The sequence below is a fragment of the Danio rerio genome, chromosome 2 (assembly GCF_052040795.2).
Source record: "Danio rerio strain M-AB ecotype USA chromosome 2, GRCz13ab, whole genome shotgun sequence".
Classification (NCBI taxonomy): domain Eukaryota; kingdom Metazoa; phylum Chordata; class Actinopteri; order Cypriniformes; family Danionidae; genus Danio; species Danio rerio.
The window spans coordinates 10,543,116-10,560,898 of NC_141022.1; the positions used below are offsets into that span (position 1 = coordinate 10,543,116).

At 36.2% G+C, this 17,783-nt stretch overlaps 2 protein-coding genes across 24 annotated transcripts in view; one reads left to right on the top strand and one right to left on the bottom strand.

Annotated features, from left to right (window-relative positions):
- abi1b (abl interactor 1b) overlaps nt 1–13,211 on the bottom strand; it is a 56,132-nt gene extending 42,921 nt beyond the window's left edge. For 15 of the 16 annotated variants that reach the window (XR_015477952.1, XR_015477953.1, XR_015477951.1 and 12 more), the window contains exon 1: nt 13,006–13,162. Coding sequence is in view for 4 of the 16 variants with exons in the window: in XM_087240095.1 (XP_087096221.1) it covers nt 13,006–13,161 (156 nt within the window). In the remaining 12 variants the exon portion in view is untranslated. 16 annotated transcript variants of the gene reach the window in all.
- Nucleotides 13,212–16,214: 3,003 nt separating this feature from the next.
- The window catches only part of acbd5b (acyl-CoA binding domain containing 5b), a 29,956-nt gene continuing 28,387 nt past the window's right edge, over nt 16,215–17,783 (top strand). For 5 of the 8 annotated variants that reach the window (XR_015477326.1, XM_087238415.1, XM_087238416.1 and 2 more), the window contains exons 1-3: nt 16,235–16,276; nt 16,474–16,575; nt 16,668–16,788. Coding sequence is in view for 7 of the 8 variants with exons in the window: in XM_087238415.1 (XP_087094541.1) it covers nt 16,488–16,575; nt 16,668–16,788 (209 nt within the window). In the remaining variant the exon portion in view is untranslated. 8 annotated transcript variants of the gene reach the window in all.

Genomic DNA, 17,783 nt, shown 5'->3' on the forward strand with positions numbered 1-17,783 from the left:
TATTGTGTTCGTCCAATTCTCCATTAGAGGAAGGAGAGTTCAGCTCATTATCAAAGAGCTGCGCTGGATTATCCCCAAATGCAATGTTTATTTCAGGAAACTGGTGGAATTTTAAAGCATTGCTTGTGATACTTCACATATTATGAATGTAAACAAATCTCGAACAGAAACTGGCAGTACCACAGACATTATAATAGATGGTGGCCATGTTGACGTGTCAAAACCACGAAAGCCAAAAGTGGACAATGCTTTCTATAATATATATGGGCAGTACGGCAAATGCATGGACACACACACCAAGCAGCAGCAGCGCAGAGGTGCACCAGTCACTGAATCCAGCATAGGGGTTCTCAACTGTCCGCCACATTCTGTCTTTATTTTATGCATTGTGTTTGTCAAAGTTATCCGTAGCTCAAATGACGGCATTCTGTATTTAGCTTTTTGCTTGTACGGTGGCTCTGAACTGTCAAAACATCGCTTTTTGAATGCATTTTTTTTTATGATGGACTAAGGTTTTGGAGGCAGTGTGTCAATGTAATGATACAATGTGAGGTCGAATTATGGACTAAAAGTTTAGATTCAGCGTGCAATGACCTTATATCTAAAGAAGAACTCTAAAAAGAAGAGTGCTAAAAAAAAGCTTGATAATACACAGCAGCACATTATTTGAGAAAATGTCAGGACAATTGACTCTTCGCTAAGCCCCGCCCTCCTTAGTTACTGTTGCTACGCCTGTCAAGCTTTCGTGCCTGGCACAATGTGTATACGCCACTGTCAGACATTGCCAGGCATACAGTATATGTCATTTTTGGCGAACAGGTGAGATATCCGAAAAAGCAAAAAAGGACTGCAGTAAGCATTACAGGGGTATATTCATGATATAAAGCCAAACGATTAGAGAATAATTCAATCAAAATTGAAGCTAGCTTAGGCTCCGTTTACACTAATGCGTTTTAGTTTGAAAACGCATAAGTTTTGCTACGGTTACGCCATCCGTCCACACTACGCCGGAGTTCTCGAGCGCCGAAAACGGAGCGTTTCGAAAACGCTGGAGAGGCCGTTTTCATTCTGAAACGCTGCTGCTCCATCTCAGTGTGGATGGGGAAAGACGGAGACATCTGAAAACGGAGGCGGGGCTGCAGACATTCGCCTCTCTGATTGGGGCTTTTCCTCAATATTAAGTAGCCTAACACACAGTTCAGTCCTGAATCTTCTCCGTGTAAGTTCAGACTTCGCAAGTTTGATCAAGGCTGCATCTCTTCTTCTCAGTTTGATATGGAAAACATACCGAGGACACGCGTCAATCTTCACAGGGAACCGTGTACTTTATAACTTCATTCACATTACCCTGGTTTCACTTTCTCAACAATAAAATGTAAACTTGATATAAGGAACTGCCTATTTTTATTTTAATATTAACAACTAAACAGACAGCAGAAATGTTGAGGCGTCGTGCTGCATATATGAGCGTCATCTTCACTGTGTGGATATTTATAACAAAACGGAGCCGATAACAACTGTCTCCTTTCAATTTCAGTGAAAATACGAAACATACCCTCTCTTTTGCTGAATATCAGTTTTAATAATCGATAATGGCCATTATAAAAGTATAACATACAATAAGTTTATAAATTATAGTAAAAAAAGGCAAGCGATCAGTCAATATACAGAATAGGCTACGTGGTTACATTAATCATTAACTTATCTTTGCGCTCAGCCAAAACACGTTACCTGAGAACAACTAATAGATTCCAATGACCAAAGTCAGGGAATATGTCGTTAGATAAAGACAACAAGATGAGTGAAATATCACGTTTAATAAATATAGTGAGATTAGATCCAGTGGGAGATGCTTGATGAGAAGTCCGACTAGCACAGCTCTTATCTGGGTAGACAGGCTGCAGCGCTTGCCAAAGTGTGTGTGTGTGGTCACGTGATGTGCGTTTTCAGCGTTTTGGTGTGGACGGAGAGCAGTTCAGAAACGCTGGGTAAAACGCGAGTGTGGACGCGGATCGTTTTCATTCTAAAACGCCGTTTTAAAACTAAAACGCACTAGTGTAAACGAGGCCTTAGCCTAGCCGCCTCATACGCGGACCATTCAACAGCTTAGCTCATGCACAGCAGGAGGGGTGAAATTTTAAAATAATCTAAAAATGACTAATTAAACCGTGATTTCTCTATTTTTTGCCAAAAAGCCTGATAAATTAATTGTTGTGCAATGAAATACAGCGTTCTTAACCGACAAGGAATATGCATGGACTGTGCTTTTACATAAATCATTCATAAAAAGAACAGCCAGAAAGGGAAAACTGATGGATTTGTACCAAATAATAGCATCATTGACCCATAACAATGTACAGTCAGTACCTAATACTGTCAGTAAGTTTGTGTACTCTTTATAAATTAATGGAAAAACAGCTGCTGGTAAAGTATATTGCTCGCAAGGGCTCAGTTTGTGATCATATCTCTGTTTTGTCCTGTTGATTTGTAATTTTGAATATTCATAGCTTGAAATAGATGGAAATATGAAGTTCAGTAAAGTTAGCAACAGATTCGCAGATTCGTATTTGCCGGATCAATAACTCATGTCATTATGACCTATTCGATTTTAGTATGACTAAGTTACTATGGCGAAGGCTTAAACGGAGCAGTGCTCATAATAGCGAGCGAAAAAAAAAAGAAAAGACAGCTGTGAAACATAACCTGCTTTGTATTTTTGTAGGAAACACAGTTTAGATCTGTTTAGGGTAAGGGGTGTGTGAGTTATTGCTGTCGGTCTATCACTGAATGTGTCAGGAATATCAAAACAAAACCAACTTAACTTCTTTAGTGCCCCTTACACAGCTTGATCCACGCTCTTGGGTTTTTATGTTGGCTTGAGAAAGCCAACATACTGTTATGCTACTCTGTTCGTGAAAACAAACGTATCTCCTTAAGGGCCGTTCATGCCAAAAGGCCCAAATGTGGTCAAAATGTGCTTTCTACATTCAAGATTGTTGCTATATCTCCTCATGCCTATAAGACTTATTGTTTTTTTAATAAAAAATTTTAAATATTAAATGTTTATAATCCGGGCATATAAAAACATTATACAAGCCCCAAATTTAGCCAAAAGCTGTATTTAGATGCATTAGATTTTGTTGCTATATCTTTAAGGTTTATCAGACTTATAGTTTTCCAATAAATAATTTTAAAGCATTATTTTTCTTAAAATATGGCAAGCCATTTTTGACTTAAACTCCATTTTTTTTACTGATATGGCAAGCCATTTTTGCATGTATCACTTTCACACTTATTAAGCATTGTATTTTCAAAAAAATACGGCAAGCCATTTTTACATAATGTTCATTCCCTTAGTCTCTTTATTAATCAGGGGTCGCCACAACGGAATGAACCGCCAACTTATCCAGCATTTGTTTTACACAGCGAATGCCCTTCCAGCCGCAACCCAACACCAGGAATAAATAATGTTCAAGTCCAGTTTTTGACACTCATAAAGACTATCATAGACACATCGGGGTTGATTAAGATCACTCATATTGCCAAGAAGCTTTGATGTATCATCACTAACCTGTCAAATGTCCCCATAGCAATAAAACAGTATAACCTAGCAACCATTTAAAAATGGCAATATCTCTACATCAGAACATCGTAGGGACCTGGGTATTGGCTTGTTTGACTCATGCTAGCAAATGGGACTTCCTGTGTACTATGCATGGTAACAATGATAATGGAAGCCAAGTGCTTATAACGATTAGCTACATGCTATGAATGATTATCTAAATGCAATAACATATGCTAGAAATGCCTACTTGATCAAACATGTACACGAGCATTGCCATTTAGTAACTGCTTAGCAACCACCTAACAATGCCATAATTGTTTTAGCAACTGCCTAGCAACCACTTAGCAACCGCCACCGTGCTTCCTGCCAACTGCCATTCCTAGTCCTAGCGCAGTCACGTTGGCTTTCTCAAGCCAACATCAAAGTTTATCAATAACCTTTAGGTTCTAGTTGGTTTTGAAAAGGTAAAAAATTCCACCAACCTGTCCAAACTTTAAGGATACCGGGTATCAGATTTGCACAATCCATATGCACAACGCTTTGGTCTGTTTCCCTTGCTTGAAAGCTTGACAGAGCCCCTGGCGCGTAGCTACATTTGCTAAGCCCTGATTGGTGGGTGGCTGTTTTTGGTAGTGGCTTAGCGAAGGGTTAATTATAAGAAAACCATTTAAGCATTACTTGGTGCCAAAGAAAGCCACATTAAACACAGACTTTTGCCTGAAGAGGAAATGATGTGTGTGTTATTGTTTTTTTTGTACATATTTCCTAATTATTTGTTTTTATTTTTGATAAAGAGACTTGATTAATTATATATTGTGCCAAAGTTGTAGGCCAAAAAAGCTTGTATATTGCTTAGGACATTTGCTTCGTACTGTATCTTCACAGGTCACAAAAATCAACTATCATCTCATTTATTTCAGGGGTGATTCGATTATGACAGAACTGTTTATTTTCTGGCGAAATAAGTCTGGATAACAGCAGGGAGATAGGAGAAAGGTGGTCAAATATACAATTTAGCAGCTATTGCACAAAACCATTTGAAGACAGAATGCTGTGAATAACCAATATGATCCATTTTCACAGAGTCATGTAATCAAGCAGTACATTCTGTGAACTAATCTGACAAATGATTGGGGGTATGATGAAACCAACAGGCAACATAACAGGCAAGATAACTTTGGATAACCTACTCAAACATGCATCAAAGATACCATTTTAGAGAGAACTCATCTCCTATTGTTGAAAACAAAAATCAAAACATTTCACATTCAAATCTCCCATTTCATCAACAGCTTGGCACATTAGCATTGTTAGACAAAAGCAATCACTAAACTAAGCTAAACACATTTAGCCTTATCGCTCAGGCCATTATAAAGAATTAAACATTCGGATATAACATGCTTTCGAAATATTTTGTGGCTGATGGGGTGTTGTGCGCGCCTGCTTTTTGATTATAATCACATTCTGGTCAGTAAATAGTGTGCAATTTATTCCTTTTCTGTAAATGCAGGGTTTTCTTCCAAGTCCTAACCTCAAATATGAGCAACAGCAATAATCGCTTTGCTGCATAATTATCAAATCATCTTAGTCTTGAATACAGCAATTATAGATGAGCTCTTAGCTCTACAAGAACTAGCCATCACATATTGATAGTGTTCATGTCGGAAAATAGCCCCTTTCACACAGTGATACCAGTAAATATCCAGAAAATTACTGGAATGACTTTACCGGTAAACTCAAGAAAGCGATGTTCACACAGGCGAGGATGTTGCGTATTTTTTCCGGAAAAGAAAGTTCACACATCCATTCCAATATATTATATTTGAGAAATATTTTTTTTACATTTTGGTACAGTAAACATAGGCTAAATAATACCCGCATAAAAAAATAAAAAAATAAAAAAATTGGTTGATGGAAACGCCAAGATGCACATTGAGTGTAAAGAATGTGCACATTGTAGAACATCTGAAAAGTTGTTTTGGTCATTCTAAAATGCCTTGATCATTTAAGTATTGTTATATTATTAATTACTTCCAGAACTGTCAAGAGCGTCTGTGTCATGGGATTTGTTGCAAGTCATTTATTTAGTCTCCTACTGCCACAAATTTCATTTTTACTGTTAATATTTGGCACCAGTGAATCAGAGAGTGACGATTTTGTTCAGTTTGACTCGTTGGATGGAAACGCTGCTTTATCTGCACGTCTTTTATGCTATAATCTAGTTTTGCACATACATTTAATTTACATTTCTGGATGGAAACATTGCTACTGACTACTGTGATTCAAAAACACAGATTTCATTACATTTTAAAATGGCATCTTTGGAGATCTTTTCTGCTAGAGATACTGTTGTCCTAAAAAACAAAAAAAAAACATAATAAAAAAAATCTTACATATACCATAGGAATGATATAACAGAAAGTTTTGGGGGTTTTAAAACCTTGACTATTCCAAACCACGGTGTACCTTCAAAACGGTTATCGTCCCGGAATTGTCATATCACCCAGCCCTAATTGCATAAATGCTTGTACATGTTGGAGAAAAGGAATTTATTTTTATTTTTATTCTTTTTATTATTTTTTTATTAGAAAAATGTTTAGACTAAAAACAGATTAATCAATCTTTCTCTTTTGTATTATAAAACATCTTGACCAGACAAACTTCTTCTTTTTTACTGTGCTGCATACTTTTTAGAAGAACTGCTGACTAGTGGAAAAGCAGAATAAGAATAAATTGAGGGTGGGGGCCTTTGTTCCAGAACTATAGTCTAGACATGTCACAAGTTGTCCTGATGCTTGTAGAAGTTGTGAAATATATTAAAGATGCACATAATTGTTCAGTTCTGGTATGCAGAGAAAGGTTGCAGAAAGAGGAAGTAATGTCCAGGGGTTGCAAAGAGCCAAGGGACTGCAGAATGACTGATAAGTGACGTTAAACCAAAACTCCACCTGTTAAGATCAGTTGTGTATATATATACTGGAGTCAGGAAATGTAAGTGAGTTGCGAACCTCCTGAATGTAATTCTTGTATTGCATTGGGGTAACGTAACCCAGAGCTCTGTCATCGAATTATTCATTTGTATCTAATAAATTACTAATATTTTTGGCATTGAAGAAAACCCTCTCCAGACCTTTTCTTATTGAACACGCATGGAATAGAGGTAGATATTCCAAAATACACCACAGTAAACTTAAATCTTTGTTAACAATTAGACTGTGGTAAGCATGCCGAACAGACCCCAGGTCTGCTTTAAACACCACCTGTTACTAGACGTCAGTCTTTCTCAGCTGTTCTTAGACCATGTGTTTGTCGCCACAGGGGGAAATACAGATGAATGGAGCCATGAATGTCCTTCCTGTGGTATAATTACACAATATCCTACTAAACAGCCCAAAAAACACTTAGAACTTATGATATATTGCATGAGAACATAAATAATGCCGTAAGACTTAACACAGAATCATTTCTGGGCATTCGCTTTATAACTAAAAATGTCCTGTCAAATCTAAATTCTGATTTCTCCTTTAATATTGAATAAATTTAGAATACTTAAAGTTTGCTCAATTATTTTTAATGTTTTTAAAAATTGTGTGTTTTGCTGCCCGCTGTATGAAGATAGTTTATTGCCTCATCAGCTTCTCTGGCTATGTCAGGGCAAAAGAAAAAAAACTGATTAAGTTTGACATTTTATAAATATCACTTTTCTATAATTATAAAAAAACTTTAAAAATTAAAATTCATCAACAGCAATAAATAATACAGATGAAAATACATAAATAATATCATATACAAGATAAAAATAAAAGACAAATGTATAAGAAAAAAAAAAATAGTTGGATTTCCTTCCTTCTTCGGGCTGAATTTCAATAAGTTTATTTTCTGAGCACTTATCTCAGTCTGTTTTCCATGTGTTAAGAATATAGCCTTTTATTAGTGGCTTTAAATCTGACCGCCTGTCGCGGCATTTAATTTTTAATTTGTAGAACTTCCTCATTATTTAAAGTGTTCATTGCTCCAGTCTCTAGTGTCACATGCATCAAAAAAACATTCTAATATGCTGTCAGATAATCAAGAAACACCTATTTTTATTATTATTATTATTATATATAGAAACAAAAATTGTGCTGCTTTTTTTCTGTACTTAATAAAAAGTTAAATTGAATGGCATTTGTTAAGCTGTCTTTACAGTAAGCTTTAAACCACTTAATGTCAAATACAAATTAAAAAAATGATTTTAATATTACTTTTTTTGCTATATATGTATTGCTATATGAACAATTTAGCAGGGTGATTTTAAAAGCTCTGTTTGGTAAGAATGAATCATTTTTAAATTGATTTGGAAGATTTTGTAAGGGAGGGTATGTGCATAAAATATAATGAACAAACTACAAACACGGATAAATACAAAAAGGCAATGATGAAAAAAAAAACATTGCTTTATAGTTTTAGGACATGAATAATGAAAATCAAAAGCGATTATTTGACTTCACTTAAAGAGAATAAACCTGTTGCCCTAAAATTATTAAATTTGCAGGCAGCTAGCTCTCTGCAACTCTCACATGGTCGCCCACTGAAGCTAAGCAGGGCTGCGCCCAGTCAGTACCTGGATGGGAGACCACATGGGAAAGCTAGGTTGCTGCCGGAAGTGGTGTTAGTGAGGCCAGCAGGGGGCGCCCAACCTGCGGTCTGTGTGGGTCCTAATGCTCCAGTATAGTGACGGGGACGCTATACTGCTCAGTGAGCGCTGTCTTTCGGATGAGACGTTAAACCGAGGTCCCGACTCTCTGTGGTCGTTAAAAATCCCAGGATGTCCTTCGAAAAAGAGTTTAACCCTGGCATCCTGGCCAAATCTGCCTCAAAATAGCTGCCGTCGCGTCATCCAGGTGGATGCTGCACACTGGTGGTGGATGAGGAGATCCCCCCCCAACCCCACCCCAAATGTAAGGAATTATTATTATTATTAAATTATTAAATCAATAAATTATAATATTATCATTTAAGTTGTTAAATTAATAATGAACTGTGCATAATTATAAAAAATTAAGTCAACTTAATGGTTACAGGCTTAACAACACAGTGCTTTCGTTTTTTAGGAACAACTTCATTATTTTAGGTTAAATCAACTTAAAATAGAAATAAAAAAAACTTTAACTTAATTGATTTGCATTGCGATGAGCTGAAGGGATTGTGTGGAACCCAGCATTTTTCACAGTGTTCCTTGTGTAAATAATTATATGCGATTAATCTCTAAGCTACAAACATTATCCGTTCTTGTGCCCAAAATGGCTTAAACTCACTTGAAATGCTTGCAGTGATATTGCAGATCCTGCGATGTGACAATTGTGGTTTTGTGAATTAGTCATTCACAATATTTCATGCAGTAAAACTACCAATTTCTTTCAAAAGAAAACAAATCTCACTGACTCCAAACTCATGAGTGAACACGTTCTTATTCATAAGAAACGAATGCATTGAAACGTGATCAATTATACATGACGCATTCTGGACTTCATTCACAAAATGATTTTAATAGTGATTCAAAGGACATGGTGCAAGTCATTGTAAGACATGACTAATTCCCAAATGTCTGGTGCCAGAAAACCCTCCTCTGGACCTCTTTTCGAGAATGATACACCCAGCAAAACCACAAGAGGAACATATTTGAGTCATTTGGACCTCTTTTGAATGCTCACTGAATGTATCATCTCTAAAACTACTCGCATAAGTGTTCAACGTCCACTAAAGATGTTAAATACTTAATTCAATTCCTAACATTTGGGCATCAAAAACTACATATTTCTAATCCTCATAGTCACTGACATCATCTTCAGCGTGTGAAAACTCTAATGGCAGATGGCTGCTTCTCAAGCCTGGTTTATACTTCTGCGTCAAGTGACCGGCGTAACCCATGGCGCATGCAACGCACGCAGCTGTGCATTTATACTTCTGCGCGCTGTCTCTGTTGGTCTGCATTAACACTTCAGAAACGCTAGTTGGCAGTGAGGTGTAAATGTTCCTCTGTGTTGAGTTTCTTCGCTTCTGTTTTGCTTTTCCTGAACACTTCCTGGTTGTACAAGTGACTCAAACTCGCTCATTTTGAGGCAGGAACCGGCGGACATGCAACAACTTTAACTATGAGGTAAACACAAAACAAAACTTTCCATCCGGAGCTCCTTCACGGGACTCCACACTTGTAAACAATCGCTCGCGCCATTCGCACGGCTCTCGGTCCTGCCCAGACTCGTCAGTGCTACCAAGCCGACCAATCACAGAGCTTGCGCTACGCATCGCTGCGACGTGTAGTTACAATTTTTGAGAGGTGCATGTCAGCCACGCCGACGACCACGGCTTAGGGCTATGCGTCAGCGCCGTAGCATACGCCGGCGTTTGACGCAGAAGTATAAATGAGCCTTCACTCAGGGCTGATTATGCTAATGAGGGAGAGATTGTCACTAATGGGCGGGGCTGTTCCCTTCTGATAACATGTACAAAGGAAGAATGTTAATTAATGTGTTTCTGCAGACTGTTTCTATAAAGTGTGATTATAAATAAATAGAGTTTATTAGTTTTTACTATTAAAAGCTGGTTATATTCACACACTGATGCCAAACAACGGTGATTGAACCCCTTATAAAAATAATTTTTGCATAATAGGTCCCCTTTAAAACACTTTTGATTGAAAACCTCAGCAGAAAATCTGATTGGTTGTTGTTATTTTTTTTCCTGTCTTGCCTCCCAGCATTAGTATTTATTTTCAGTGTTTATTTTACTGCAAAGGTGGGGATGAAGAGAGTTAAGACCTCATCTGATTGGTCAGATTTGGATAAACAACTTATGCACGCAGCACACAAATGCTTGGCTAATAAAATCAACATAATTTATTCTCTGAAATAAGGATATTGCATATACTATTATCAAGATAACAATATTTTTTTTCAATATTGGGCAGCCCTACCAACTGCACAATTGAGCCTGTAAAGAATACTCTCATTTAGGGTTTAACATTAAATCTATATGAATTAGCGCACTGGTCATAAATATATGATTTACTCATGCAGAACAAATACATTAGCAGCTTTTTTTGTTGTCAGCTTTTATGATTAAATGGACATTAGATTTGCATATTTTTGAAAACTGAAAACTAATTTTGGCATTGCATCTCACACGCCAATAATGAGCTGTCAACAGATAAATGATGAAGATCTTCATTTTTTCCATGATTTATTTTTCTAAATTACTTAAAAGTATTTTACTTGGGAATTTCCCAACATATTTGGAGCTAACAAAAACTGTAAATGGTCGATCAATTAACTGAAGCTCCCTGAATTGCATCAAATATTGATATAAATACAGATATTGAACTAATTGGACTCCAAATATTTATTTTACTCGATACATTTAATTTCCAAAATAGATTGCTATATTTCCCCAAATAATCAAAATATCACACCAGACATTTGTAAAAAAAAATATATATATATATTTTAAAAAAAGTAAAGAGAAGCTGTGAAACCTTACAAAACCAACATGTTTTCAAAATAAATCTCTTCCTCTAATCAGGACAGAGCAGTAATGTTTCTTTTAAATATACAAATGTATATGTAAAATAATAATTCTGTATATATTTTAATCGATATTATAGACTGAGTTATGATAGGCCCACATGGAATCTGCGCACGCAGAAATCCGCAGATTTTTAGCCCATCATTTAGTCTTTGTGTTTGCTTGTGTAAATGTGTGTACATTTATATTTATTCAGTTTTTTAATTAATTGCACTAATATTATTTTGATAGTATAATGATAGTAATTTTAAAATGTTTGTATGATTTATTTACAATACAGTTTGTAAAGTAATATTTTCTGTCCTTTAGTAGATATATTATACAAGAGACTTGCTTTGTTTACCAAATAAGTAGATCTAATTGGATTTGCCTTGTAAACATTAAACAAAAGTTTAAAAAAAACAATAATTATTTCACATAAGTTTGGAGTTATGATACTCAAAAAATCATTCCGCATAAATCTGCAGATTTTTTGCAATATTCTCCACAAAAGTAGCCAAAAATGTCTGCATATTCTGTCTGTCCCTAGTTATGATCATGGTTATGATCTATGAACAACAGTAGAAGGTAAATAATAACAGAAACATAATAATAATGGTACATCAGTCTTAAGAGCGCCCCGCTAATCATGACAGATTCATTTCAAAGTAAAAATGTGAACATAAAAACTAATAACAGGTAAAGATGTGTATCAGAACTAACATTTACAAAATCATTATATTATTAACCACATGCTCTTAAACCAAAAGTTCAATACTGAAGGTAAAACAATGATACATTCTGGTTTAGCTTCTCGTTGAACACAACTTAATTATTACCATCAAAATCCACAGACATTTCTCATTCTTGTTCCAATTACTATTACGCCAGAATGTCAACATAATCAAATCATAGTACACATCTTTTACAAAAGATATTCATCATAAATATATTCATTTATAACTTCTATGAAATATCTCAGCTACATTTTTGAAGAATAAACAGCATTTGGGCGGCTGAAGCAGTTCAATTCTTCCTAACAGTCGCTCTCACTGTCTTGTGCTTTACTGTAGGTGTGTGAGTGAAAAGCTTCAGTGGGAGACACATTAACACAGGTGTGTCAGCAATAACTAATTCACACCACCACCGACATTTCGCGTCTAGGCGTCTCGCCATTCTATCTCACAGACAATACACATCTGAACACAGACAAACAATCATATTCTACATTTGGGGAAAGTGGCTATTTTATTTCACGCTCCCCGTAATACCGCGTTGCTAAAGCGTGGATAAAGGCAGAAGGGAATATCGAATATCTGGGCTTTCATCACATGCATACTGTTACCCAAATAGACTTGACACCCGTCTGGACCTCGAAACAAACCAAATAGCGGACACATTTTTGATAAAGCAAACTAATTAAACGTGGAAACAATCAAACGATGACGTATTAATACGAAAAATTACGTGTTGGCTTCAAACACGTTTGCAGCGCTACACATACATTGTAGCGGCTTGAGCTGCGGTTTGCCATTATCTATCATAAAACTACATTAGTAACAATAATTTATGTGGTCTTTCGACCATTGCACTGTTTTATTCCTTCAAATGTATCTTCATCCATCGTAGTGAAAGCGGCACGTCTCTGACACACCCTCCGAAAGTGAATCCGTGCATTGTGTGCATCAGCCTTAAACAACGCATATAACACCCAAAACAAAGCTCCAGCATCTATATTACATGGATATATCACGACTTTCATGGCTCAACGCGCCCCCAGAAGCATTTGAAGAGAATCCTCTGTAATGCTACAAATGCGGTGCTCGCATTTCAATCAAATCCACTCTGATTGAGACAATACATGAAAGGGAAAGGCAATTTATTTCTCCAATCCATACCTGCACATAATTGTTCTCGCAATATTCCGCAACCCTTGAAAGGTTCTGGTAGCTCTCCACAAGGGCTCTTTTTCCAGCTGGGATTTCTTCCTCTAACAACATTTGTAGCTCTGCCATCTTACATCCCTCTGCATTACTCTTCTCCCCCTCTTTCATTGAAACCAGCGGAGCTTCACTCTCCGACAGGAGGTCCCTCGCCTGGCATTGTGGGATTCCCGTTGGCTCCTCTTTTACAGCAGCACGACAATTCTCAGCCCAGCGCTTTACGCACTGTTCTGTGATTGGCTGTTTGGTTCTGAGAACCAGGTCTGGACCAATAGGAGGAACAGTTTTTGTCAGCGATGTGAAAAACAACGGCATTCTTACTGGGGTTTGTGGCAAGCCGAAATAGCTATAAATACCCCTAAAGTTACTACTCGTCGTAATTGTACTCTTATTAGTAACGTTGAATTGATTGTTTAAAAGAGAGCATGGTCATTATTACCTGAAAAGTTCAGCATATCCAACAAAATGAGAGAGATACGTTTTAAGATTTTGCATAATGTAGCTATATCATACAAATCCCCAAATTGCTAATTATTTTGATATATCTAATTTGTGTACTTTTTGCAATATACATGAAGAGACTTTATTTCACTTATTCTTTAGTTGCATTCACATCAAACTTCTTCGGAACAATATTATTTTTTATTTATCATGCTTATTTATTTTTCTTTCCTAATGTTTTGTTATTGTATTTTCACATCAAAGCAGTGATGTTATTTTTCTTGTATTCAATAAAAAATAATTGATTCTTTAATTCAGTTATTAATAGTAACAATTAAGATTATAGAATTATTACAAAAACATTTCAGTATGAATTGCAATTAAAGAGCATTTTCAGTTATTTATTTTTTCACACAACTTCCAGTTTTCATTAGTATGCAATCACAAAGTTTTGCAATTGAATTTTTATTGTTTAAAAAAAAAAAAACATGTGTAACAGTGTTAAAAAATGTTGGTGTGGCATAGTTGCACCAGATAACATCACTTCTCACTCTTGGCTTATTCCCTTAAGACTGATTTCTACTTTTGTGTCAAATGCATGCGGAAGATTCAGCAGTGCCTTCGCACAGTCACGTCTTTCACCATATGCTGACACAAAATTTTGAAAATGCGTAAAAAAAACATGCGCATAACTGAGTAGGATAAACTAAAATTACTCAAAAGGCTGATGGCTTTTTATTTTTATCTGCATGTTGTCTTTTTGGTGATGCAGTGACGCAGTAGGTAGTGCTGTCGCCTCACAGCAATAAGGTCGCTAGTTTGAGCCTCGGCTGGGTCAGTTGACGTTTCTGTGTGGAGTTTGCATGTTCTCCCTGCGTATGCGTAGGTTTCCCCCACAAGTCTAAAGACATGCGGTACAGGTAAATATAGGCTAAATTGTCTATAGTGTATGAGTGTAAATGAATGTGTGTGGATGCTTCCCAGAAATAGGTTGCAGCTGGAAGGGCATTTGCTGCATAAAAATGTGCTGGATAAGTTGGCGGTTCAATTTGCTGTGGCAACCCCAGATTAATAAAGGGACTAAGCTGAAAAGAAAATGATTGAATGAATGAGTCCAGTGGAGAAAACCAATACTTTTGTTTTGTGTTTATGATTAAAATTGTTGCATGTTAACAAGTTCTTGTCTCTTTCTTCCTTGAATGAGTGCAAGTTTGAGCTGATTCAACAATAAACTTCAAATCAAAACATTTGCAAAGAAATTCAATTCAGAGGAACATAGAAACATAAACCTCACTGCCAGTGTTTTGGAAGTGCTATTGTCAGAGCAAGACAAACAGAAAGCAAGTAAATGCACAGCTACTATGGAATAAAAATATTGTCTTTAAAGGGTCACGAAACACCAAAACACATTTTTTGAGCTGTTGACAGTCGTATATGTGTCCCACACTGCTAAAAACACTATTAGGACACCTATATTTCACAAAAAAGTGTAAATTGGTTGTTTTTGCGTTATTTCAAGCAAATTCGTACTTCCTGTTTGAAACGAATTTTTGAAGCTGCGTCACGGTCATGACATAATAGCGTGTATTAGTAGTCAGAATTATTAGCCCCCTTTTGATTTGATTAGATTTTTTTTAAATATTTCCCAAATTATTTTTAACAGAGCAAGGAAATGTTCACAGTATGTCTGATAATATTTTTTCTTCTGGGGAAAGTCTTATTTGTTTTATAGGTGTGAAAACACACTGCTGAAACGAGGGGGTTTCATGGCCCTTTAATAGTTCATGCATAAATCAAATCCATGCATAAGTAATTCTAAAAATGTAAAACGGAACGTATAAGTGTGATTTTTTACGAGGGTACAAGTCCAAAATCTATATTTAGAGCAGTCAGACACAACATTGCCTTTGTCTGTTTGTGTACGACTTGAAAATGTATGGTTGGTGCACCAATGTACATACTTACATGTACATACACAAAATGAAGTTTCACCAATGTTTAGCTGTAAACACAAAGTTTTGACTATGAGTACGAAGAGAAAGCGACGGTTGATTCATGCACATAATATTTGACTGTTCTTATTCTAAGACAATACAGGCAATGCAGCACGGTAATGATTTGAAGTTAAATACATTAAAGTATAGTTCGGCTTGCCATATTCTGACCAGCGTGTGATCTCGACGAGCAGATTTACAATTAAGACTAAATATATGATTTTTGTTCACTGTAATGGCCATTGTTTTTAGTTGGAATCACAATAAAGAGTTTGCTGTTCGAAGTTAAAGACAACATGTTTTATGAACCCCATGTGCATAGATCTGCTCGACCGTAGTCATAGTGATATAATATTATAAAATATAAATAATAAATACACATTAAAAAATGAACAATATCTTAACACTGCTTAAGAATTAAATTAATGTAATAGCCTATTATTTAACAGCACGAACGCTCGGTGGCTGTTTAAAGTAGGCTAATAAACAATAAGACAACGTGTATAATGCTTTAAAATAGATACATTAATATACTCTGGAAAATGTGATAGATATTCAGAAATTGTAGAAACCCATGTTAAAATCGCTGTTGAACGACTCCACACCAATCTCAGCGTGAGCGAAAGCCTTTAAATATGCCCCAAAGGCATTGTGGGACATGTAGGCTATAACTGCACCACATTCCCTTTACCGCTGTAGGATCCATGCTCTTTGGAAACTACATCACCCCAACTGCGTCTGTTAATACCTAGGGCGCTTTGAAGTATCTTCAGATCGATGAAACACAGGAGGTGAGTGCTTTATTAGTATTTTATGTGCTAAATTGCCTCTTTTTTATTCAGTTGTGTTGTTCAGTGACTATATGCTAGATTAATTCTTAATGTATTTGCCACTAAATTATTTTCTTATCAACATTGTATGCTTTTCCATCTGCGTATGTTTGTTAATTGTTGTAATAAATTGACATATCTGACACCTGTCAATCAAGATGCAGACCTGTCCATGACATTAAGGGGAATGGAAGATTCCAAATCTGCTCAGAAGAGGTTTGAAGCAGCCGTAAAAGTGATTAGAAGTTTACCTGAAGATGGTAATACCTCAATATCACCTATTCATTATCAATACCTTGTATTGAACTGAAACGGTTTCCTTTTAATCCTTCCTTTTTTCGTTTCCCCGTAGGCTCTTATGACCTGTCCGATGATATGCTGGTTTTGTTCTACAGTTACTACAAACAGGCTACAGAAGGACCATGTAAGACCTTAAAACCAAACTCTTGGGATCCTATTGGAAAAGCTAAATGGTACATATTAGCCCACATAGAAGAATTTTCATGTTAAGTTGAATCAGTTCAGTTATATTTTCTAAAGAACATCATTAAGCGGTGTTGCTGTGAGAATTTTTAAAGTGTTCGAAATAGGGCAGTGCTAATCCTCTCAAACTAAAGTACATAATTTTTGAATACATGTGATGAATATAGGGATGCTTATTTCAACATATATTTTACAGCATTATTGTTTTTGATGCAAAGAGAAAAAAAATGTTTAGAATTTGAGTTGAAAATATATGTTTAAATTAATAATAAATATATGAGCTGGGCAACACAGTGGCGCAGTAGGTAGTGCTGTCGCCTCACAGCAAGAAGGTCGCTGGTTTGAGCCTCGGCTGGTTCAGTTGGCGTTTCTGTGTGGAGTTTGCATGTTCTCCCTGCGTTTGCATGGGTTTCCTCCGGGTGCTCCGGTTTCCCCCACAGTCCAAAGATATGCGGCACAGGTGAATTGGGTGGGCTTAATTGTCCGTAGTGTATGTATGTGTGTGAATGAGTGTGTATGGGTTTCCCAATGATGGGTTGCGGCTGGAAGGGCATCCGCTGCATAAAACAGATGCTGGATAAGTTGGCGGTTCATTACGCTGTGGTGACCCCGGATTAATAAAGGGACTAAACTGAAAAGAAAATGAATGAATGATATATGAGCTACTAAGCAATATGCATTACAGACAGTCTTGGGTTAGATAATATATGTGACTCTGAACCACAAACCTATTTTTGTATTTGTATGCACAAATTATAGATTTTCATTTTATACCAAACATCATTAATATATTAAGTATAGATCAAGTTTCATGAAGAAATCCTGTAAATTCCCTACTGTAAATATATATAAAAAAGATTTTTTAATAGTAACATGCATTGCTAAGAACTTGATAAGGACAACTTTTAAGGGGATTTTCTCAGTATTTAGATTTTATTTGATCCTGCTGGCTCCAGATTTTTAAATAGTAGAATCTCAAGCAAAC